At 43.2% G+C, this 25939-nt stretch overlaps 2 protein-coding genes and 1 long non-coding RNA gene across 4 annotated transcripts in view; 2 read left to right on the top strand and 1 right to left on the bottom strand.

Annotated features, from left to right (window-relative positions):
* Positions 1-25939, bottom strand: part of LOC311308913 (palmitoyltransferase ZDHHC14-like) — a 69896-nt gene that overhangs the window by 11740 nt on the left and 32217 nt on the right. For both annotated transcript variants that reach the window (XM_084437995.1, XM_084437996.1), the window contains exons 4-5: positions 3696-3854; positions 2296-2433 (exon numbers count right to left, since the gene is read on the bottom strand). In XM_084437995.1, coding sequence (XP_084294121.1) covers positions 2296-2433; positions 3696-3854 — 297 coding nt within the window. The remainder of the gene's footprint in view (positions 1-2295; positions 2434-3695; positions 3855-25939) is intronic.
* LOC311308914 lies at positions 6862-8718 on the top strand. Its single transcript, XR_014630441.1, has 3 exons — positions 6862-6971; positions 7724-7874; positions 8029-8718. It is a non-coding gene; the product is annotated as an uncharacterized lncRNA (long non-coding RNA).
* Positions 17994-24592, top strand: LOC311309148 (uncharacterized protein C14orf93-like; the record flags this gene model as incomplete). Its single annotated transcript, XM_084438327.1, has 8 exons — positions 17994-18032; positions 18405-18555; positions 18703-18806; positions 23285-23517; positions 23627-23688; positions 23774-23871; positions 23977-24095; positions 24263-24592. Exons 1-8 carry the CDS (start codon positions 18011-18013, stop codon positions 24590-24592), a joined length of 1119 nt encoding a protein of 372 aa, XP_084294453.1. The 5' UTR covers positions 17994-18010.

The following is a 25939-nucleotide window of genomic DNA, read 5'->3' as shown; positions in this document are numbered from 1 at the left end:
GCGTTGTGCACGTGGGCATGTGAGTGTGGGTACGTGTGCATGTGTGTGGGTACATGTGAGAGAGCGAGAGCTGTGTGTGTTTGTGTGTGTGACAGATAGCCAGAGAGCACCACAGCAGGGCTAGATGATCCCTCACACCGTATCTCTCCTCCCAGCCAGCTGGCCTAGCAGCAGCAGGTCCCCTCAGCCATCATTACCACTAGGATCAAGAGGTTTTCTAGACAGGGAAAAACCTAATACCCACCATTTAGCCTCCCTGTCAAAGAACGGAATTCGAATACTGCATCATAGATACGAACGGCAGGCAAAATAACGGCCTGCCTAAATCCTAAATAACCCAATCTAGAATTATTAACCGGCAGCATTAGAGTGCACCTAACAGTGAATGCCAACTGAGAGATGAAAGTGTGCTGAAAGTGTGATGAAAGTGTGTTGTATATCGTGTACCACAAACACACACTAGATAACTGCACTTTCCCAGCTTCTTAATTTCTCATTTCAACCCCAAACAGGCCTCGTCAGCAAGCTCAACTGAGCATGACAACTTTAAGTGCATTCTAGCTGCTACTAGGAAAAGAGTTAGATAGAGATACATACTGTACAGACATACACAGTGTATATGTGTGTATATGTATATATATATTTTTTTTTTTGTATATATATATTTATATATATATATACACACACACACACACACACACACACATATATATATATATATATATATATATACATATACACACACACACACTGTAAGTGTATACAGTACTGTGCAAAAATCGCCACCCAAGAAAATAATGTTCAAAGTTATTTATCTGGGCAGTAAGTGTACAGTGTATTTGCTTGTAGAAACACAATATAAACATTGGAATAAACACAAAAAAGTAATATAAATACAGTATCTTAAGAATACAAAACAACAGTAGCTGTCTATGGTGTAGGTTGGCAGTCTGAAGAGAATCTGTGAATTTAAAAAAACTAAACTTTATTGAATCATGGAGCAAAATACAGTACAGTATGGATTTCTTGTTTTTAAAAAAAGTTAGTATTATGTGTGGCCTCCCTTAGAGCATAACATTATTTGGTGCACTGCTGTTTCATTTTAGTAGTCCTGTGGTAAATGCTTCCCAAGCTTCTTGCAGGATTAAATATTTTATTATTATTATTATTGTTGTTGTTTATTTGTATTGACTGTAATGTTACAGTATATTGTGTTTTTATGAGTAAATAAACACTTACTGTGAATACCAGATAAATACTGTAGCTTAGAGAGAGAGAGAGAGAGAGAGAGATAGACAGAGAGAGAGAGACAGAGACACAGAGAGAGAGAGAGAGAGAGAGAGAGAGAGAGAGAGAGAGACAGAGAGAGAGAGAGAAATCCAGAAACACAATCCAATAGTTGTCAAGCCTAGCCTTCGTTTCATCACAGGAGAGTTACCGATCTCTGTCTGACCACTGCTCAATAACGGTGAGGCAGGTTCACAGAAGGATGAAGAGATTACACCGAGAAGACTGGATTCTACCATGTTGAGCTTGTATGGGCTGTGAAACAGAGTAGCTAGTTACTGTAATGTTGCAGTGGCGTGCTGTCTAATGGCACTCTGGTTAATATTGCTGTGATGTGTGGTGTCTTTTTAGAGGAATAGTGGCGACTGTAATGCGTTTCACTCCCACCTCGTCAATATTTAATCATAAAAAGGACACAAGAAAATACCAATCACTGAGAGAACACTCAGACAGAAAATGTGGGCCTTTCTTTGCCCAATGCATGGGATATGTCCACCCACACACACACACACACAAACACACACGCGCACACACGCAGACACACACACACACACAAACCGCTCTGAGGAAGCCAGCAGAGGTCTACTATCTGCTAGCCCCGGGAGAGCTGGTAACGAGCCAAAACGCTGCAGCTTTTCACAACACCCACTTACAACCTGCTGCCTGCTAGATCTGAAAGAGCAGCGCCAGGAGGAGTGTGTGTGTGTGTGTCTGAGGAGGTGTGAGCGTTCTAAGTGTGTGTGTATGTGTGTGTGTGTGTGTGTGTGTGTGTGTATGTGTGTGTGTATGTGAGTGAGTGAGTGAGTGAGTGAGTGAGTGAGTGAGTGAGCGAGCGAGCGAGTGAGCGAGCGTGTGCGTGAGTGTGTGCGTGCGTATATGTGTGTTTGTGTATGTGAGTGAGTGAGCGACTGTGTGCGTGCGTGTGTGTATATGTGTGTGTGTGTGTGTGTGTGTGTGTGTGTGTGTATGTGAGTGAGTGAGCGTGTGTGTGCGTGGGCCTGTACTTACGTAAGATGAGGTGGGTGATGACGAAGGAGAAGATGAAGATGGTGAGGAAGGAGAGCGAGAGGATGAACAGGTAGAAGAAACGGTAGTTCCTCTTCCCAACACAGTTCCCCACCCAGGGACAGTGGTGGTCAAACCGCTCTATGGAGAGATGGGGGGAGAGAGAGAGAGAGAGAGGGGGGGGGGGAGAGAAGGATTAGTTGGAACATGAATAGAGTGTCTAGCAGAGCTTTGAGGGGGCATAGTTTTGATAAAATAACATGCGTCTGGGATTCAGCCCTGTAGACTACGCACACACACACACACACACACACACACACACACACACACACACACACACACACACACACACACAGAGTAACCACATAAATAACACAGTAGTAGGGAGTTGTTATTGATTAGGAGCAGCCTTGGCACCAGTACGCTACTGTTTCGTGAAGTTGCTTGGATCGCTGCTCAAAGACCTCGCTATTACACCCACTGCCACCGTGCCGAGCGTTGTCCATTCAAACCCTGATTTTCACATGGGTCCAGTGAGTCAGTGAGTGATTTTATTGGACAGTAGATAATTGCTTCGCGCAAGACCTCAATTCGGGACAGTTTGTGCTCGATTAAAGAACTTACCAACTTATCCGGCTCTAGAGAGCGATTGAGTTGGGAGCACAGTGAGCCAATAGCGGCGGCAGGCTGATTGTGCGGAGGGCTGGGCGCTACGGAAGCTTCCGTTTCTGGCACAGGAGTGAGCTCAGCCGGTACGTAATTGCTTAATCAAAGTGGTTATTTGGAGAGTGAATGCAAGTCGTGTTCCCGGTTCCCTTCATGTTAATAGGACCTCGAGTGAAGGCCGGTGGTGAAATAGCATGAGAGCGTCAACCGTGACTGAGAGATCGAGCATTTTTTTAAACAAGTGTGGTGGAGATGGATCTACAGAGCAACGACAGAAGAAAGATAGTGAGGATTCTAGAGTGAGAGAGAGAGAGAGACATGCTGATTGAAGTCAGAGACATACAGTAGCGTCAGACAGAAAGACAAACCGTCTGCAGGTGTGGCTATAAACTCTTCCATCTCCACCCAACAGACTGGGAGGGCTCCCAGTGACATATGAAGTCCGGGAAGTCCCGATTTCAAAATAAAATCTATCTATCTTGCGGCGCTGTGCTGAGGCACAGCGGTACTCTACTGGTGGGGGGGGCCTGTGTGTGTCACCTGTGGAAAAGCCTAATTATGTTTTAGCGGTATTCCTAGGGGCAGCCCTGCAGCACGGATTTACAATTAACTCTCTCTCTCTCACACACACACACACACATACACACAAATACACACCGATAAGCACATACACACGTTATCGTACACACGCGTACTCACGCACACACAAACAAACAAACACACACACACTGACTCACCCACGCAGTTATCACAAAGGCTGCAGTGTGAGGCACGCGGTGGTCTGAAGATCTTGCAGGTGAAGCAGTACTTGAGCTTGACCGTCTGTCCATTGATGATCACCTCCCTGGTCCTGGGGGGTGGGCGGTAGCCCCCCGAACTGGAGCCGTTGGCTACATCTGTAGGCAGAGCGAGGGAGAGGGTTTTTTGATTTGTGACAATATCTTTACTGTTCAGGTGGGCGTGACCAGGCTAGTGGCTGGCAGAGAGAGGGAGAGAGAGAGATGGAGATATGGATGAAGAGGGAGCGAGATAATGTGAGGGAGAAGGTACAGTATCGTGTACGGTCAGTTGGGGAACCTGGTATGGCGTCTGACATACTGAAATCCAAGACTACATCAGCCCATCAAGATAAAGCCTCGTCATCCCTGTCTGTGTAGCTCAAGAAAGAAATGCCTCCTCCACTCATCCCCTTCAAGAGACGGGGTTTGGTAGAGAAACGCTAACGCAGCACAGTGACTTTGAAGAAAGGACACAATGAGGGAACATGAAAGAGGCTCATCATTAAGATTCATTCATTTCTTACATGAAAGGGATTCATCATTTTAATAATTTTCAAAGTAAAATGGGTGTGGGATTCAGCACTGTCGACTGTTCCACACACACACACACACACACACACACACACACACACAGTAACCACCTAAATAACACAGTAGAGAGTTGTTATTGACAGTAAGTGTTTGTACACTTTGCTTATCCCAGACAAAGAAGTCAATTTATCAGAGTTTAAAGTAGTGACAGGTCTTTCAACAAGATAGTTACGATACGGACCTAGTTGGAAGGACGAACAAATCACTAAGAGAATGTGACTTGGGCAGTGATACAGCGCAACACACACACACACACACACACACACACACACACACACACACACACACACAGGCTTAAGGGGGGTTCAATGTCAACTAAAATACAGGTTCAGTCCAGGCCAGTGGGGTATTAACAGAAATAAATTGCTGTCCTGTCCTGCGGTGATGGGGAGAACATGAGCACGATGACATTTAGCAGATGGACCTACTATTACTGTACAATCAACAGGACAGAACTGTGAGCAGGCAGGACAACATTGACTTGAGCTTTAATGAGGACTGACCATCTTCAACTGATGAGCCAGTGCTGCTGTGAGTGAGACGCCTAGAAAATCTATAAGAACGATCCATAATTAGCCTATTGACTCTGTCAACACAGAGAAATGCAGCTGTGGGCTCCACGGTTCTGAGAGCCCAGAGCGACTGCTGTTTTCTGCTGTTTTGTGGCCTCTGGGGGAGAATACTGAGTGCTGTCTATTAACCAGACACACACATCCAATCTTGTCTGGCCACCCTCCATCATCTGTCAATGTCAGTGTGTGTGTGTGTGTGTGTGTGTGTGTGTATCAGGCCCGGTGAGAGCCACACTGATCAATAGTCTTAACAGGGCCTCCAGTGCTGCAACTGTCCCCATGTATCCTCAACCCTGTCCAGTTTAAACTGCCTCTCTGTCTTGCTGTCAGCATCAAACGCTCTCAGTGCAATAGTCTTCCAAAGGTGACCGGTTTCATAAGCATTTGTCCATACCACACCAGGCCAATAGGTGTCAGTAATGATCTGACACCGTCAACCAGCTATGAACACAGAAAACCCCCGAGGAAGTCATATTGTTTGCTTCCTGTCCTAGATGGCTCATCGAAACAGGGGAATTACAGGGAAAACACTAACATACACAATCACCATCGGCCAAGAAATGTCTAAATCTGTTTTTTTGAGAGAAGCAATAACGACACGATTAACAGCGGCAGCTGAGGAGATTTTCGGGACCGTGGAAAAGATAATCACAGAGTACCAGGAGGAAATCTCCCGTTCAAAAGAGGAAAATGAACGGTTAAGGAGGATGCTGGACATCGCTATCAAACCCGTGATAAAGTTGCACAGAGCAGGTTCGTACGACAACAGTACTCCTCAAATCACCATCCATTAATATAATCCTCAAAAACGAGGATATCGCCGCCTCAGTCCTGAAACACGATCACTTGTATGTATGACTGCTAGTTAGCTTGTACCATAGGCTTGGTGTGGATGCTGGGCTCGTATCATCAGTGTTCGTATAAAGCGGCTCTAAAGATCAAAAGCACATGAAACGTTTTGTTTCTTCTAAAAAGCGAACACGGCAGTTAGGTAGTATAGCAAGCTGATTGCATACAGAGATCCCGTATCGTCATGGCTAGCTTCTATCGCCTAGCTCTTCAAACCGAAAGACTAAGTGATTAGGTTGCTATACTGTGACACACAAATGATTGTTACTTTCTCACTATTTCCTTGCCCTTTTCAGTCCTGTAGTCGCATGCTCGCTCATGCCAGACTGCAGTCCTTTCACCCTCCATTCACTAAGCCGTCCAAATAAATCGGTGTCGGCCTATAGGCTCTGTGCACCAGCTCCTCTACTTCCTGAAAGTCACTTGGCATCTTTATTTCCTGTCCTATATGATTGGATTAAGTGATTAATCAGGTGTGCGCTGGGTCTGCCGCACACCTGATTAATCACTTAATCCAATCATATAGGACAGGAAATAAAGTTGCCAAGTGACTTTCAGGAAGTAGTGGAGCTGGTGCACAGAGCCTATTTAGGAGAGGCGCTCATATTTACAAGTGTCAGATAAACATGAAACTTCACTTACCTAAGCAAAAGGGTCTATTTAAACAAATGCTGGGTTTTGAAGCCTCGGCGCTACCATTAAATAACTTATTTAGACTTAAATAGACCCTTTTGCTTAGGTAAGTGAAGTTTCATGTTTATCTGACACTTGTAAATATGAACGCCTCTCCTAAATAGGCCGACACCTATTTATTTGGAAGGCGTAGTGAATGGAGGGTGAAAGGACTGTTGTCTGGCATGAGCGAGCATGCGACAACAGGACTGAAAAGGGCTCACTATTTCCCTACCAGAGCCCCAGCTGCTCACTAGCCCTCTGGGTGGAGAGGACGTTCTCCCAGAAAAGCAACACTGTGACCAGGAGTGGAACCCCAGTCTGGAGAACCTAGAACCCCAACAGATCAAAGAGGAACAATATCGCTGTACCAGTCAACAGCAGCCTCGAGAGCTGGAGTCTGACTTCAGAGACTCCTCTATGAGAAGTGATGGTGGTCCGAATAACTCGTATCACTCACATCTTCACCAAACTCTAACTGAGAAGAACAGAGAGAGGGACCGTCTTCCCACCAACACAGCTGGAGACATGGAGATGAGCCCTCATGGAGGTGGAGAATCAGAACCAACTATCTAATAAGCCTCTTTCTACAGTTGTCTTTGATTGCAGAAACAGAATACAGATAAGCATTGTGTATCGTGCCAGGCTTGCCATGCTATATGCCACAGGCTACCAATAAGCTACCCATCCTTAAAAAGTCGAGAAATTAATCAAATATATTTGATATCCCAAAGTAGGGCCTTGTTTATCTTGTTGCAAATCAAATATAAACACAAGTTAAAGGAGCAGTAAAGGGAAAATGCATGTTTAGCCCTGTTTTAAGGTTACAATATACAATGGTTCAGATCAAAACGTTGACAAAACTAGCACTTTTGAGAAAGTGTAATAATTGCTCTACCACTGTTTTGGTCATACAATGGATGTGGGTGGGCACCGTGAAAAATCATTCAAGAAACATGTTAAACTCTAAATTTCAAAGACAATAAACTCACCGAGGTGTTAATTGGCGTTCTACTAACCATTGTATATGATCATAAGTAACATTAAAACAGGGCTAAACATGCACTTTCCCTTTACTACTCCTTTAACAAAACCATGGCTACAGGTTGTCTAGATAGAGCATTTCTAAAATTATTATTATTGACTATGACGGCAACACAGAAAGCTTATCAATAAATTATTAAATTAAGCAATGTAGATTAGCAAGGTTATGATTTGAGTAAATGCATTGAAACTAAAGGACTTCAAATCCCACCCATGGTGCACATACTCCTAGCTAAGATGTCTATTCTTCCCCACCAGACCCCCAGCTGTTCACTCATTCTCTGTGTGAAGAGGAGACTGAACCAGAGGAGGAGTGGAGCCCCAGTCTGGAACAGGAGAACCTAGAACCCCCACACATCAAAGAGGAACATGATCTCTGGACCAGTCAGGAGCAACAGCACTTGCTGAGGTTGGATAAATTAGTGTCAGGATCAGTGTGTATATACTGTATATATACCCCTCCCCTTTCATTGTGTTGCCTCTGTGTATGAAATGTGTTAGGCGTACATAAATTAAGTTTGATTTTACATGAAAGACTCCATGTTGTCCTCTCCCTGTGCCAGTGACCAGAACCCACATCTTCACCAAAGCCAAACAGATGAGAACCGAGAGAGGGACCCTCTACCCACCAACCCAGCTGGAGACATTCAGATGTTCCCTGACGGAGGTGACAATGGAGGATTAGAACTGACCCATGGCTGTTCTTTCTGGGAGAAACATGTGCCTATATATCAGTGTAAATATTGTAGTAAATGCTGTATAAGCAAAGATGAGTTGAACAGGCATGAGCGGCTACACACCACGAAGAAACCATATCATCAATGTAAATATTGTGGCAGATTGTACATTAGAAGATCTGAGTTGAGCAAACATGAGACGATACACACAGGGAACGATACACACATGGAACATCGGTGTACAGTTTGTGGCAAACGCTTCACTTACACAGGAGATTTGAACAGGCATGAGCTGGTACACACCGGTATTAAACCATACGCGTGTACATTTTGTAGTAAATGCTTCAGTCGAAAATCCAACTTGAAAAGGCATGAGCTGGTACACAAGTCACAAAACTCATAGGTGCCAAGACTGGCATTTGTTACACTAAGACGTCGACGGTACCCTTGACTACGCATGAGGCGATTCATACCAGGGAGAACCTGGGCAGGGCTCCAGATGACTGCATGTTTTAAGGCCAATTCACACTGCCCTGACAATGGCCAACAAACACAAACAGCAACAGTTGTTGGGTTGGTGTGCTATGCCTGTTGTGCTATGCCGGTGTTTGTTGGAATCAGTTTTTTCGCGATCCAACTTGCTCAATCCGTGTTTGTTGGGGTTGTGGTATGTTTGACCAGTGTACTAAGAATTTCCAGCAAACTCCAAACTGTTGTAATGTAGTGTCCCCCGTTTCCATAACAAATTGGAAAAGTGAGGTATTGTTCCAAACATTCTAAACCCACCAGCCAATCCGACCCCAATCCCTATATTATCAGGCAATTTTATTTTTTTACGGGAAAAACAATGGAATTTGGGAAAAAATAATAGGGTTTGAGGGCCCTCGTTCTTTGTCACTATGGACTAGTAGTTACTGTAGTTATGTATGGGTTGGCTACTTTCTGGAAGTGGTAATTATCAGCACTACATAAAACCTTGATGGGCGCAATATTTAGCCTAGGCTATAGACAACTGAGAAAGTGTTAACCAATTTTTATGTATAAAATAATAGGGTAGGACTAAAGCGAGCAGCACACACATTTGTCCTTTGTCCATCCTATTCACAGGCAACACTTATTTTGGAGGTAATGGGCTTCTTAGGCAAGTTTAAATTACATCCAGCATTTGTCCCCAAACTGTGAGCTTCAAGATGAAGCCTCATCATCCCTGTTTGTGTTAATCTGATGCGCCAGATGGCTTGTTTAACATCCATCTGGAAACTCCACGTTGGAACAGGGCATGCACTTTCAAAAATACTTGGCATCTGTCTATCACCATCTATCATACGGTAACTTCAACCACTCTTTGCTGTTGTTACATCTAAACGTAGCTGTAATAGAACGCACAAACAATTCTCTATGGAGCTCTAGACTGATCTGCGGAGTGAAACAGAATGTGAGCTTGTGAAAATTAGCATCGCGGCTAGAGGACATTTTCTGACTGGAAGCGAGAGATGATGAAATTACAATATTTTCTGTTGCCTTAGCTACCTACATAAGTAATGTAACCACAGTTTGGTCTGTCTTCTGATGTTAGTAACTATGTAGGCTAACATAGGCTATGTATTGTGTACTAAATGGCGTTGCATTCAAGTTAGTTCACATTTTGCCCCATTTAGGCTAACATAATGCATTTTCAGCAATGCTTTTGTGATTTCTTTGTCAGCTGTTCAGCATTCACACACATTTTATGCAGGAAATTGTCATTTTTTCTAGTAATGTTTTTATGTGTTGTAAATAAATATTGTCAATATTTATTTACCTAAGTTATGTGCACTTGTTTCATTTCAGCTCAGTGTAGAGAAATGCACCAATACTACACCTTACTGTGCGCATCTACTGTATAACGACACTGTTGATGCTGTGTGCCTCTGCATCCAGTGGCAGAGCTCGAGGGGTGTGTGTCATAGATGGATTATGAAATGATGGGTCCCTGGGCACAGACACATAAAGGCCCCCCTTCACCCACACATTTCATTAATTACTTTTTAGAATTTGCCCAATGACACGGCATCCAAATCCAATTTGAAGATAATTAGAGAAATCTCACAATAAAAGCAGCTTTACCCAGCTCGGTTTTGACTCGAGGGACCTAATGGGGAGGACTTGCTTTTTGGATTTCTCAACTATGGGCCCAAAATAGTTGAAGGCCTCATATTGCATGGAGTACTCAGCCCCTCTAAAGTACTACAGATAAACACTAATTTAAAAAGTATCAGTATAGTTTCTTTCTTGTGACTTGTTATTGACATGAATGACTAAGCCCTTTGACTATGCCACAAGAAAGGGCCCCCTGAGCTCTTGGGCCTGGTAGGCCGTTCGGTAATATGTCTTTGGTGTGTGTGTGTGTGTGTGTGTGTGCGCATGCATAGACAGTCTGTGTAGGCGTTAGAGACTTCTATGAGAGGTTACAGTACATCAAACGCATGGGTCTCTAATCTCTTTCTTCTCAGATCAGGTCTAACTTGATCAATACATCCTCCCTTCTCTCTCTCCCTCCCTCCTCCGCCTTGTTCAGAAAGACGGAACCAGGGGTAAAATTGACGAATGGGTTGGAGGTGACGTAGCATCTGCAATCACATCAAAAAAGAGACGCTTCAAAAGACGGGGCGTTCGCTGGGAGTATACATAGCACAGCAACACATACAGTAGTAAGGCTACCATGCTATAATTGTCTTTTCTATTGAAGCATAAGCTATTTATCCCCAGATGCACTAGGGTCCTAAACTTAGGTCCTTCAGCCAATGCTAACACCACATTAAAGGAAACTATTGTATGTCTGTACAAGTGCCTGTCCATGCCTCACTCAAGCACAACGCCGTTGGATGTGATTAACCACTAATGAAATGTTTATTGACTGGGCAGGGAGCCCAGAATGCGGATGATGTCTCTCACAGTCACTCACTTTCTTCGGGTTACTATGGTGTCATATCCGAGGTTAGTGGAGCTTTAGCTCCAGATGCTGATTCTCAATACTTACCGTTTACAATTAAGAGAAATATCACTTTTAGCATGGAGAGCAATTTCATATTTCAGATACATGCACAGATACACAACACCCTCTGCTCAGGCACCAAACACAGCCAGATACTCTGACAATTATGTCACATCTTTTCCACAATGTCGAGCATTATTCCGCAATTAATTTATCCACACAGACTTGTCCATGAATCTACTTCAGCTAGAATCGACACCCACAGCAGAACAATAAACGTTGATGCCTGGGTTATACTCTCGCGAGCGAGGGCTAGTCCTTCATGGTACAGTCCAGCGGCCGACTGAGCAGTCTGTACAATGTACCTCCTGTGTTGCAGCAGCCATGACAGTGTAACAGGATTAATATTGTTCCACTAGATCTTCTTATTGTATAACTTTAATTATTATTATTTTCCTTGGGTTTCTGCTCGCCTTTTATTTTAATTGGTTGATTTATTATACAAAGGGCTGGGGATTGGTTTTGGGGTATCTGGGGGCGTGACCTTGTGGGGTTAACTGTCTGCGCATCTATATTTCCTTCCCTTTTGCGGAGTATGGGTGCAACAAGGTCAGTGCTGTCGGTCTGTCTAAGCTAATCTTGTGACAGTACTTAGTCTGCTGTTATAATGTATGTAACCCCCCCCCCCCTGGGAGATTTGAAGTATTTCATATTGAATGAGTTATGTTAGACTTGAGGTCACTTTTATTTCACATAAGAATATAAAAAGAATGTTTCCCCGTTTTCATGACTGCAGGGTTAGCCAACGAGCAACGAACTATTGCCAGAGGCTAATGTGTTCTCGTGCCCTGTCTACATGTCCATGCAGGTATGCCATGTTTTTGGATTGCTTCCTGATGTATTATTTCATTTTAGTATTTTTACTTTGGCGATGCAGAAATGTGTGTGTATGTGAATAGTTATGTATATTTGTATGGCTGTGGTAGCTCGCGCGGCCTCGTGTTGTGCATAACTAGCCCCTTTTGCGGAATATGGGTGCAACAAGGGTTAGCCAACGAGCAACGAACTATTGCCAGAGGCTAATGTGTTCTCGTGCCCTGTCTACATGTCCATGCAGATGTCCATGCAGGAACAGTCAACAATAAAAGAGATATTTGAATGCACGTCGTCCTCCAGTGTGCTCCGTAAACACAACGCAGATTGAGCCTGGCTACAACAGCATGATATAAAATGTGGGTGTCTCCCCCCCCCCTTCTGCTGTTTTTTGCCTCTTTTTTTTCTTCAGACTGACAAATCTGTGAAAACTCCTGAATTTAAATCCTGTCTTTGATGTAACATCTTATTGATTGTATGTTTTTTGTAAATATTTTCTGTACACTTCACCTTGCTGCAGGTGCCATGTTGATCTCAGATTGTTGACCTCTGATGATTGAATGATTGAGGGGCTCCGCCCATACTGTATGCCCCACTCAGGTCTGTGTCTCTGTTTAAGACTGCAGCTGTAGATGTTTGTTTGATCTGCCCCGATGAAGGCCTCTTGGCCGAAACATGTAGCCATTTTAAAATGTTCTCATTATGAACTAGCCCAATAATAAAGGCTCTTTAATTTTGTACCAGAAGAGCTGCCTTAGTTTTTTCCATGGTATTATTCCTCCCTGCTAAAGAGCACCTCCTTGGTTCACCTGCCTCAACCCACTTGAGTACTCAGTCTGCTGTTTTGTTGCTTTTCCATTTACTTAGAAACTCAGTGACATCAGTGTTCAGCACTTCTGTGATTTCCCACCATGTCATAGAGGGATTTTTTTTTTGCCTTTAGAAGTTGAATCGTACAGGTGATGGTATTTTCTCACATGCTCCGCTAGCATATCCTTGAATTGTTCCATGCTTGCTTAATGTTTACAAGACAACAGATGTGACATGCCCAATCATTACCTCCACGGCATCTGCGGAGCCTGTCGCATAGTGACATTGTCCTGGATGTGCGTGACGTGTCTGCGAGCCTTCTCTGTGATCGCAGCAGATGGCCTCTGCATCTGTGCCCTGTCCGTTTATGCATTAGCATGAAACAGGCTCTAGTTTATTTGTCACAGGCACCTCCAGGGGGGGGACCCCAAAGTGGTCTTTCTGCTGAGTGGAATGGTTTATACACTTTGCCTATCCCAGCCAAAGAAGCCAATTTATCGTTTTGAATTATTTACAGATCTTTCAACAAATCAGCCACGATACAGGCCTAGCTGAAGGATGAACAAAGCGCTAGCAGAATGTGATTTTTGTCAGTGATGCAGCGCAACACATACACACACACCCACACAAAACATTGAGGAGAGGCTGAAGAGGGGTTCAATGTCAGCCGAAATACGGGTCCAGCCCAGCCCAGCCCAGTGGGGTATTAACGGAAACTAATTGCTGTCCTGCAGTCATGGGGACAAGATGAGCACAGGGACATTTAGCAGATGGACATACTATTACAATCAACAGGACAGGACTGTGAGCAGGCAGGACAACATTGACTTGAGCTTTAATGAGGACTGACCATCTTCAACTGATGAGCCAGTGCTGCTGTGAGTGAGACACCTAGAAAATCTATAAGAACGATCCATAATTAGCCTATTGACTCTGTCAACACAGAGAAATGCAGCTGTGGGCTCCACGGTTCTGAGAGCCCAGAGCGACTGCTGTTTTCTGCTGTTTTGTGGTCTCTGGGGGAGAATACTGAGTGCTATTAACCAGCCACACACATCCAATCTTGTCTGGCCACCCTCCATCATCTGTCAATGCCAGTGTGTGTGTCAGGCCCGGTGAGAGCCACACCGATCAGTGTTCTTAACAGGGCGCCCAGGGCTGCAACTGTCCCCATTAAACTGCCTCTCTGTCTTGCTGTCAGCATCAAACGCTCTCAGTGCAATAGTCTTCCAAAGGTGACCGGTTTCATAAGCATTTGTCCATACCACACCAGACCAATAGGTGTCAGTAATGATCTGACACTGTCAACCAGCTATGAACACAGAAAACCCCCGAGGAAGTCATATTGCTTCCTGTCCTAGATGGCTCATCGAAACAAGGGAATTACAGGGAAAACACTAACATACACAATTCCCAGCAGCCAAGAAATGTCTAAATCTGTTTTTTTGAGAGAAGCAATAACGACACGATTAACAGCGGCAGCTGAGGAGATTTTCGGGACCGTGGAAAAGATAATCACAGAGTACCAGGAGGAAATCTCCCGTTCAAAAGAGGAAAATGAACGGTTAAGGAGGATGCTGGACATCGCTATCAAACCCGTGATAAAGTTGCACAGGGCAGGTTCGTACGACAACAGTACTCCTCAAATCTCCATCCATTAATATAATCCTCAAAAACGATGATATCGCCGCCTCAGTCCTGAAACACGATCACTTGTATGTCTAGGGCTGCTAGTTAGCTTGCAGCCTACGGTTTGTGTCCATTTGGGACTCGATATGCGACATTTTTTGGTGCGAAAAAATAATGTGTACAAGTTAAAATTTCACGGGGTTGCATTCGTTCGAGTGGATAATTATCAAGGCTGTTTTGGTGCCCCTCCGGTACAGGTAGCCTACTGTGCCTGTAGCCCCTGTGGTTGAAAGAACTTCTTCTCTGGCTCAGTCCGTCTCCCTGGTTTGATCAGTCATCAGGGCGAAGTGGTGCTGATGGGAATTAAACGCGCGAAATCCATTGGTGCCGTGTTCCAAAGCGTGTCTAGAGGGTTTTACCTACATTATAACCCGCCTAAAACAATACACGTTACGGGTTTTGCCAGATTCCCGTTTCAGGCAGAATCTCACAGAGCTTGTCTATAACCCCCCCCCCCCTCCCAAAAAACAACAACTAGCACACCAGTTAGAATCAGAGCAATTAGGTAGCATTAGTCTGGGTTCTTTCTCGTTCGGTGTTGTTCCGGTCTAGAGCGGAAGCGCGATAATCATCCGGTCTGGACCGGAAGCGCGATAATCATCCGGTCTAGAGCGGAAGCGCGATAATCATCCGGTCTGGACCGGAAGAAGAACAGTTGTAATGTTTTTACTGTAGGCTACACATGGTGAAGTTTCGAGTAGATAACATTCGCGATGGCATCACCAGGCATAACACCGACGAAAATTGTAAAAGAAGTTGCGAGGAGAACTACCGGTTAAGGAAAAATAAAGCAAGCGGATGTTGGAGGTGGGCTCTACAGGCTCGAGCCGGATGATGGGGCGGGATTAAGGCAGTGAAGTAAATAGATACCAGGCTCTCCTCCCCGAGGAGAGACTAGTAAATAGATACCAGGCTCTTCTCCCCGAGGAGAGAGTGAAGTAAATAGATACCAGGCTCTCCTCCCCGAGGAGAGACTAGTAAATAGATACCAGGCTCTCCTCCCCAAGGAGGAGATTTGTTCCTATCGGAGAAGAGTTTCAATGTAAACTCCCATAGACCGGATTTTCTAATAATTATTACGAAACCATTTCGGTGAAGTTATCAAAACAAAAACTTGTGAGTGTCTTTACAGTAATAACCTACTAACTGTGAGAATTTCAAACTGTATTTTGCGTTTCAAATTTTTTGAATTTGCTCCATTCGTTTCATAAATGGACTACAGAGCCGGGCGTACTTATGTAGACCTACGTCACTCATGAGAAGAATGCTGTGCTTTGCGCCAGATTGCTCCCATCGGTATGAGACTAATGGTTGCAAATTCTACTAATTTCCAAGAGATCCCAAAGAGCTGGTCAACCTCAGGCTGGTCTTAGTTGGTCAACCTCAGGCTGGTCTTAGCTGGTCAGCATGGTCTTAGCTGGTCAGTATGGTCTGATCAAGTTGGTCTTAGCTGGTTAGGATGGTATTAGCTGGTCAGACTGGTCTTAGCTGGTCTGATCCGCAGGTGCGCCTGGCTATTCTTACTGGTCCGTAACCCTAACCTTAACACCTAACCGTAATAGGCTCACTTATGATGCTAACTCACCGTAACATGATATGACCGGTCCTTCATGCTAGCCCTGACGACACCTAACAGCTTCCCCTGCGAATAGCGCCATTTTTCTACATGGCCAGATCTAAAATGATTGTCAGCACGTGGGATGCACTTATTGTTATTGCTGAAGTATTCTACCAGCCATGCAATGCATATCGGCATTTTCGTAGGTGTACTGATTTGTAATTTGGTTGTATTGTGTTAGATGTTAGCTGGTAGAGTCGGCAAGCTCGCATGAGTCATGCATGCCGTATGTAGTTCTTTACCACCTCGTTACAAAAAATATATACATAATTCGGATTGTGATTGAAAATTAACTATGATCACCAGAATTAATAAAGTTTGTCTCCAACTATATCATATTTAATGCATTCTACTAGGGGTGTAACAATATATCGTGCCACAATATATCGCGATACAGAAACTTCACAATAAGTATCGTCAAGGTGAAAACAATATTGTCATATATTTATTGTATATCAGTGAACGCTGGCTACACAACGCTGGTAACAATGACGTCTTTTGTCTCTAGGCCTATCCATGATATAACAGTTAAGCTCTAAATTCACAAAGTGTAGTGGTGACTAGGCCTAGTCATAGCCTAAGTGTTGACTAACTTGAGATTTAGTCACTACTAAATTTAAATGGGTTGCACCACTCACGACTAGTTCCTAGTAACAACTAAATATTTACACCACCCTGGGAGGTGGTGTAAGTGATGACTAGTGTGAGGAAGTAGCTAATACTAGCATCTTCAACTCTGCTATTAGGATGGAGGTGGGCTGAAACATTGTAACTAAATCTGTCGGTGGGAAAAAAAAATTGTCTAAAAAACTAACTATTGGCACCGGTGTGCTTATTGGTGTCATATTTATTCAGTTTGAGTAATTTCATGATCGAGCTAGCCAACCACCTTTAGCTCATTTGGCTCAGTTGCTGGTTAGCGATGAGAGGGGGAGTCCCAGCCCAGTTGATAGCCCTCCGTTGCGGGTTGGGGGGATGCAACGGTCAGCTGGGATCCTGCCTCTCATAGCTAACCAGCAACTGGTCATTGGACTGTACCAGGCTGCCTACGTTATGTCTGAATCAAATAACGTTATCAAACAAGCTTGGGCTTGTTTCTATCTGGCTGGCTATCTGGCTAGCTATCTGGCTAGGATAATTTAAGTATAACAATCCAACGGCTAACTCCCCCAAAATAACCTGGCACAGGGAGAGGTTAACCGAGTGCAACGTTAGCCCTGCTAACGGAGATAATGAATTTGGAGGAGAGTGTTGCAGCTGGTGCTAAACGAGGCAAAGGAAGAACATTCACATAAAAATAGATATAAAATAAACCAAAACAGAAAAATACACTGTAAGTCAGAACACAAATCTAACCTTACCCTAGGTTACTTCGTCGTGCAAAGCGACGGGTCAACAAAAGCAAACCTTTATCTAGGTTACTTCGTCATTCAAAGGTTCGCCTTTGACCCGTCTGACATTATCCTGACCTGTTCGCAACTTGCTAACCATTCAACCAGTTAGTTAGCTAGCTACCACACAGGCAAGACAATCTGTACATATCGAATGAAATACAACACACAAAAAAACACATTGTTACAAATGATTGTTACTTTCTCACTATTTCCCTACCAGAGCCCCAGCTGCTCACTAGCCCTCTGGGTGGAGAGGACGTTCTCCCAGAGAAGCAACACTGTGACCAGGAGTGGAACCCTAGTCTGGAGAACCTAGAACCCCAACAGATCAAAGAGGAACAATATCGCTGTACCAGTCAACAGCAGCCTCGAGAGCTGGAGTCTGACTTCAGAGACTCCTCTATGAGAAGTGATGGTGGTCAGAATAACTCGTATCACTCACATCTTCACCAAACTCTAACTGAGAAGAACAGAGAGAGGGACCGTCTTCCCACCAACACAGCTGGAGACATGGAGATGAGCCCTCATGGAGGTGGAGAATCAGAACCAACTATCTAATAAGCCTCTTTCTACAGTTGTCTTTGATTGCAGAAACCGAATACAGATAAGCATTGTGCATCAAAAATATTTTTGATATGCCAAAGTAGGGCCTTGTCTAGCTTGCTGCAAATCCAAATATACAAGTTTACCTAATCATTGCTACTCGTTGACTTGACAAAGACATATCTAAAGTTTGAGATTATTGACTATGATGGCAGCACAGAAAGCCGACCAATAAATTATTAAATTAAGGAATGTAGATTAGCAAGGTTATGATTTGAGTAAATGCCTTGAAACTAAAGGACTTCAAATCCCACCCATGGTGCACATACTCCTAGCTAAGATGTCTATTCTTCCCCACCAGACTTCCAGCTGTTAATTCATTCTATGTGTGAAACGGAGACTGAACCAGAGGAGGAGTGGAGCCCCAGTCTGGAACAGGAGAACCTAGAACCTCCACACATCAAAGAGGAACATGATCTCTGGCCCAGTCCGGAGCAACAGCACTTGCTGAGGTTGGATAAATTAGCGGCAGGATCAGTTTATGTATCCCTCCCTTCTTTCTGTGAATTCCATTGTGTTGCCTCTGTGTATGAAATGCACAATATAAAAGAAGCTTGTTTTGACATCAAAGACTCCATATTGTCATCTCCCTGTGCCAGTGACCAGGACCCACATCTTCACGAAAGCCAAACAGATGAGAACAGAGAGAGGGACCCTCTACCCACCAACCCAGCTGGAGACATCCGGATGTACCCTGATAGAGGTGACTGGAGAATCAGAACTAACTCCTGGCTGTTCTTTCTGGAAGAAACATGCCCATCTATAGTATAAATATTGTAGTAAATATTGTAGTTAATGCTACATAAGCAAAGACGAGTTGAAGAGGCTTGAGCGGCTACACGCCACGAAGAAACCATATCAGTGTAAATATTGTGGCAGATTGTACCTTAGAAAATCTGAACAAACATGAGATGATACACACGGAATGAACAACAGTGTAAAGTTTGTGGCAAATTATTCTTCACTTACATAGGAGCCTTGAACAGGCATGTGCTGGTACACAGTACTACAGTACACCGTACATTTTATAGTAAATGCTTCATTTGAAAATCAAATTAGAAAAGACACAAGTCACAAAAATCATAGGTGCCAAAACTTGCATTTGTTACACTAAGAATACAAGGGTACACTTGACTACGCAGAGGCGATTCATACCAGGGAGAACCTGGGCAGGGCTCCAGATGACTGCATGTTTTAAGGCCAATTCACACTGCCCTGACAATGGCCAACAAACACAAACAGCCAACAGTTGTTGGGTTGGTGTGCTATACTTGTTGGTGTTTGTTGGAATCAGTTTTCTCCTGATAAAATTTGCTGAATTTGGCGTTTGTTGGGGTTGTCGTACAGTATGTTTGTAGCCTGATATCAGACAGAATTGTGAACTTGTTACACTCCGTTGAGAACTTCACTGTGACTTTGCTTCCACGCTAACCGATTTCCATGGGGGAGGGAGATTTGATTATGTTATTGCTGATGCGTAGGTATGACAACCATAGACAACAAATGACAACACGTAACGAAGTGAAACAGTAATGTAATTGCTGTGAGCTCTAGGGCGCTATAGAGACGAGAGCTGTGCTTGTTCTAAGCACTTTTTAGCGCTATAGCGCAATGAGCTTTTTCATTTCAGTTGAAAAAAGTTGCCGGTGGACAGAAAGCCTTAAAGGGGAACCGTACTTAACCCCCCATCAATCCAGTATGGATATAACAAAGGTATAACAATTGCACATGCTAGCCATCTAGCTACTTTACTGTTAAGCTGTTTAACTACACAAATGATAGCTGATAAAACATGGTGCACCTAGTAGTAAGGTAAGGTTGCAAGCCAACTTTGTAAGTCAATGCATGGTGCATTGAACAGTTCATCAGTTTATTCAGTGTTACAAAGGGGACTCTGCCACCATGATGTCAGGCGAAGGGCATGGACTAAAAGTAGCACAGCTAAAAAAATAAAAATAAGATAAGATTTCATATCCATCCAAAATACTAGGCTTATGTATTCTGACACTTCATTCCTACTTTCGCTACCATGTCAGGCAAGGGGCATGGACTAAAAATGACAGTTTTAGTTTCGTTTTTTAGTTTCAGTGTTAGTTTTAATTTTTTTTCTTTTGCGCTAGCCTTGTAAGACTATCCTAATCCCGTCGAGCTCATGTTGTTTCACTCTGTGTGAAACAAACCATCTGGAGCATGTCAGTCACAGGGACACAGAAAAAAAGGAGCATAGATTTCATATCCACCCAAAATACCATAGGCTTGTGTATGAAATGAAAAAGACAAACTAAAGAAATGTTCTCTATAATTTTTGTTTATTTTGTAAACAGTTACAGTTTTAGTTAGTTTTTTTTAATAAAGCCTAGTTTTTGTTTTCATTTAAGTTAACTAAAAGGTTATTTCACACCTAGTTTTAATTTTTTTGAATAATACTATAATAAACTTGCTGGTGAATTGATATGTTGTACAGCAAGCTGTACGATATCATATAGGCCCTTAATGCTGTGTTCAGAAAGAAAATTTGCGCCGCCCAGTTCACCCCAATCTCGCCGCGGGATCCAATGGGTTGCCGCGCGAATCCGCCGCAGAAAGTTAAAAAAAATGTAACTTTTGCGAATGTTGCCGCGCGGCGAATCCTGTCCGCCGCGGCCGCCTGATTCGCGGCGCCCAGTTCGCGTGAACTGTATTGACTTTCTATGTAAACTCGCCGCGCAGCCGGAAAATTGTGCCTGGTGTGAACACAGCATAGGGGCTTTGTAATGATATTAGCACCTATGCAAAAGTTTAATGCATTACCAGAGTCAGATTGAATGTAGCCAAAACCTTGATGGGTGCAATATTTAGGCTATAGATAACCGAGAGAAGTAAAGGTAAAGGTGTTAAACAATAACGAGCGGATCATATTTTGAGCTAGTTTAATTCCCATATTCCCATAGCTCTTGCATCCTAGCCAATGGAGTGGAAAGGCTGTCACCATTAAGCATGGGAGCGCACTTTGTACTTATGAGACAATGGTTGTGAATTAAAGACATGGGTCCTTATGGGAACACTAATATCTCTGAAAATGTGCAAACCTCCCTGTTGCCTATGTTCGCTCATTCCGAATGCCATTGTCTGAATTTTGTATTAGACTACAAACCCTGCATGCAGATAGGATTCTGTCAATCAGGCAGAGGGAGAAGGACAGACAGTGGGAGGAGGACAGACAGAGGGAGGAGGACAGACAGAGGGAGAAGGACAGACAGTGGGAGGAGGACAGACAGTGGGAGGAAGACAGATCTGGTCTGCGTTTCCGAGTTTGGATGTACTGTACCTTAGCGCTTTAGGTACAGCCTTAGGTTTCTAAGCTATACCTTAGTGAAGGAGCTGTTTTCCCTACAAGTGTTTCCCAGACTATCCCTTAGCGTGCGCCTTAAGGTATCCTTAAAAGAGCTGGTAAGATACATCATTAGGTGGAGCTGTCCCTGGGCGCAGCGCTGAAAATGAATTAATCGATGCCGCAAAGTCAAATAAATGATGTGTTAATATAAGTGTGGTCATAATCATTTTACCTCAGTCTAATATTACCAAAAAGTAAGCTATGCCTACATATCTCATCTGCTAATCTATTTAAGGCAAGACCTCATGATAGTTCCAATTCATACATTATAGCCTACAAAATATGAAATAAAGACCATGGATTGGGACATAAAAGCCTACTCTGGGACTTCTTGAAAGGCCAGGAAATATTCTAATAAGGTGATGATTATAGCTAAATGGTTGACTGATTTTGTTCTCAGCTGGTATTTGGAGAGGATAGCACTATTCTAGAGGACATCCAGAGCACTGAATTTGCTCATGATTAAATTATTAACATGAACCTATGCGAACAGCGTCACCTTTGGTTCAATACAAAGATGTGTTGTAATGCAGCCATGATGTAGCCTATACATGAAGCATGAGTTGGCTGTGACCAAATAAATAGAACGGGACCTTCACTAATGTACAGTAAGCAATTACACCTGTGTCCAGTCCACCCTACTATTGATTGATTTTTATTTATTTTTAAGACGGGGACAAGGTACAGTAGTCATTGACCCTATAGAATAGGGAGAGATGCACTGTACAAGGTTATAGCTAAAACAGCTAATTTCCACCCGCAGTCCCTGGGCAAATAAATATACAGTCTTAAAATAGTGGGGCAAATAGTATACAGTAGGAGAGTTACATACATAGAAGGAATACAAAAAAGTTATATAGCAAACTATATACTATGGGTCTAGCCGGCCTCATTAGATTAATCTATTTGCATAATATCTGTCGGTATCCTACAATATATAGTAGTGGGGTACAGCCAGCCAGAAAAGCCATGTCATCAAATTGCTTTGTTATATAAGAATATTTTGTTGTTTTTCAAAGATTGTATTGATATTATTGATAGTCCCTATATTTTATTTGGCTACCATCATGAAGAATAAACAGGTGAAATGACAACACTCTCATGATGTGTTATGTAGGCTACAAAAACATTGTTTTCATCATTAATTTTCATAAAGTTGATTGTAAACTCATGATGTAATTGGTGCGGGAAGGGTAGATAGATATGCACTATATTGCAACTCTACTTTTGAAAAGTATAATTTTGCCCTAAATAGACTAAAACTATGACCGGACAGCTTATGATGGGTTCAGACCGCCCTTAAAGTATCCCTTAAGTAAGGTATACCTTAGCTAAGGAGGCTTTGGGAAGCAGCCCATAAGCTAAAGGGAGAGCTTACAACGTATCTTACTTATCTTACTGTAGGTAGCGCTACAATGGCACAGGGAAATGCGGCCCAGCTAATTTCTTATGTCAGAGCTTTCATTCCTCTTCATGTAAATAAGGAGTTTTTGCGTAGTAAAGTTTAATAAATATTTTTGACATTTTGCACACCGAGTTGTGTATTGAGCTATATTTCGGTTTTGTGTATAGAATTACTATTCTTTAATATGGTTAAAGTTCTCAAATCACTCAGTAGATGCATTCAGGGGTTGAAGGGCTAGTTACCTGTAGTTTGTTTCCCTGGACTGGGGTACAAGACTTAGACCTGAAAACCCACCTCTTCAATCTTGCCGAAGAGCTTAGTACACTGTCCTAAATCTCAACCACCGTGCAGAGTGACATGACTACAGTCACCTTTTCTATTGTCTTGCTTAAACCCCTTTCAGCTAGTCCTGCAGACACAGACAAGAAAGTGTTGACTGCTATGAGTGGACTGTCTCGTCAGATCACTCTGTTTGCTGCCGATGTGAAACAGCAACTGACCGCAGTGAATCAGCAACTGACCACAGTGAACACCAGATTGCTATCCTTGGAGGAGAGGATGCCTGCTGAACTTAACGGCGACCCCAGTGTGCAGGAGATAAAGAGGAAAAGACGAGCACAAAATCCCAAAATTTCGGTAAGAAAAAGTTTGCAGTGATTGCAGTGCCTACAAACTGCTGAACCTTGGATAATATTTGTCCAGAAATATTTGTATTGTATGACGGTTTTTGTATTGTATTTTATAGGAAATGGTGCGTCGTTTTCACAACTCCGAAGCAAACTGCAGGCGCTACAACCCGGAGCAAGGGTAAGATTAAATAGGCTACGTGCATTCTCCTGTATAAAATTAAATAAATATGTTCTCTGATGTATTTTCCATTTTGTTTCCACAGACTGAATTCGCCTCACAATGAGGCAGTCACTTCTAATTTGGTCGAAGCTCTAGCTGCAAGTCCGCATTTGCACAGTGTGAATAACATAGTCATTCTATGTAAGGAACTTTTACTGTAAAAAAAAAGAAGAAAAAAATAGTTACTTTTATTGTGGCTTTTCCATTTTTAATTTTTAATAACATACTAATTTAATTGTTTTCCAGCTGCCTGTAAGACCTACTATGAGACGGTACGCAGGAACTTCCGCTACAGCCAACCGGCCCTTGTGGGTCAGGCGGAAGCCATGAGGAGTTCAGCCCGGAGTCGACAGAGAAGGAAGAGGGTATGATTTATTACACAGTAGTGTACATATGAATACACTATAAATATAACCAATATCTTCAGTGGCATAAATAATGAATACAAATGCATGAATTATTAATAATATTGTTGGTCTGTGTGAATTTTCAGTTACATTCGTGCATTGAGCAGCGCTGATTGTGTTCACAGCTGCTGGAAGCGAGGCAGAGTGTACTGGCTGCAGATGAAAACGACCTCTGGAAGGGCGTCACGCTTGATATGATGTCTGATGAGGAGGACTGCACCTCTGAGGGGGTGTACGGGTGGATCGTACGGCCTCCGTCCTTCCGCAGCCCGGAGCTCTCCGGCCTGTGTGCGACGCTGCAGGCCAGACTGGAGGCCAATGCCAAGTACATGGCTACTCGTCACAGACGTCTGCACATTGGAGCACATTCGGACAGAACGCCCCCAAATATAGCCCTATATGACCCCGAGGCGGCAAAAAGACATTTCAAGGCTCATCTGATGCCCCAGGTCTAGCTGTAGGCGAACTTTGATACGACAATGTCATATCAATGTATATCATGTAAAGTAGCTCATGTAATGTAGCTGATTATGTAGTATGTATCAATAAAGACTACTTTTAATCAACATGTTCCTGGCAAATGTTTATTTTTCCCCAATACATTAATATTCATGTCATTGAGTATAGTATAACCCATAGGCCAACAATAACATTAATAAAACATAGCCTGTAACTACATATATATCACATGAGCTGAACATTATAGTCTTCAGTAACTGCAGTATTTTTAATATAGGCTTACTAATTATACACAACTTAAAATTAAATTATTATTTTAAGGGAGGTGTTTACCCAAGCCTGTATTATAATGGCCCAGCAGTGACCAATAACGGTATATCTACCAACCAATCACGAGTGATCTTTCTTTTTAAAAGTCTGGTTTCATTCAATGCTGAATTCTGCCATAGCCAATGGCTGGTTTCACTGCCATTCATATACTGACGGGATTTAGTGAGGGCCAAAAATCTGTTTTTTTCATGCAGTGGTTTGAGATTAGACTAGGACGGCAACACCGCAAATTGACCAATAATTTACTAAATTAAGGAATGTAGATTAGCAAGGTTATGATTTGAGTAAATGCCTTGAAACTAAAGGACTTTAAACCCCACCCATGGTGCACATACTCCTAGCTAAGATGTCTATTCTTCCCCACCAGACCCCCAGCTGTTCACTCATTCTCTGTGTGAAGAGGAGGCTGAACCAGAGCAGGAGTGGAGCCCCAGTCTGGAACAGGAGAACCTAGAACCTCCACACATCAAAGAGGAACATGATCTCTGGACCAGTCAGGAGCAACAGCACTTGCTGAGGTTTGACATCAAAGACTCCATGTTGTCCTCTCCCTGTGCCAGTGACCAGAACCCACATCTTCACCAAAGCCAAACAGATGAGAACAGAGAGAGGGACCCTCTACCCACCAACCCAGCTGGAGACATTCAGATGTTCCCTGACAGAGGTGACAATGGAGGATTAGAACTGACCCGTGGCTGTTCTTTCTGGGAGAAACAAATGCCTACAAATCAGTGTAAATATTGTGGAAAATGTTACAAGAGAAAAGGAGAGCTGAACAGACATGAGAGGGTCCACACAGGGAAGGAACCATATCAATGTAAATATTGTGGCAAACTCTTCAATCACAAGGGAGATTTGAACAGGCACGAGGTGGTGCATACAGGTCATAAACCTTATAGGTGCAAATACTGTGGCATTTGCTACACTAAGAGGGCCTACTTAACCAAGCATGAAGTCAATCATACAGAGGAGAGACTGGGACTCTTAGCAGGACTATGGTTCGATCAAATGCC

Source organism: Borostomias antarcticus, assembly GCF_949987555.1.
Source record: "Borostomias antarcticus genome assembly, chromosome: 5".
NCBI classification, from domain to species: Eukaryota; Metazoa; Chordata; class Actinopteri; order Stomiiformes; family Stomiidae; genus Borostomias; species Borostomias antarcticus.
The sequence above is the reverse complement of the archived record's forward strand: the minus strand, read 5'-3'. Positions and strand labels throughout refer to the sequence as shown.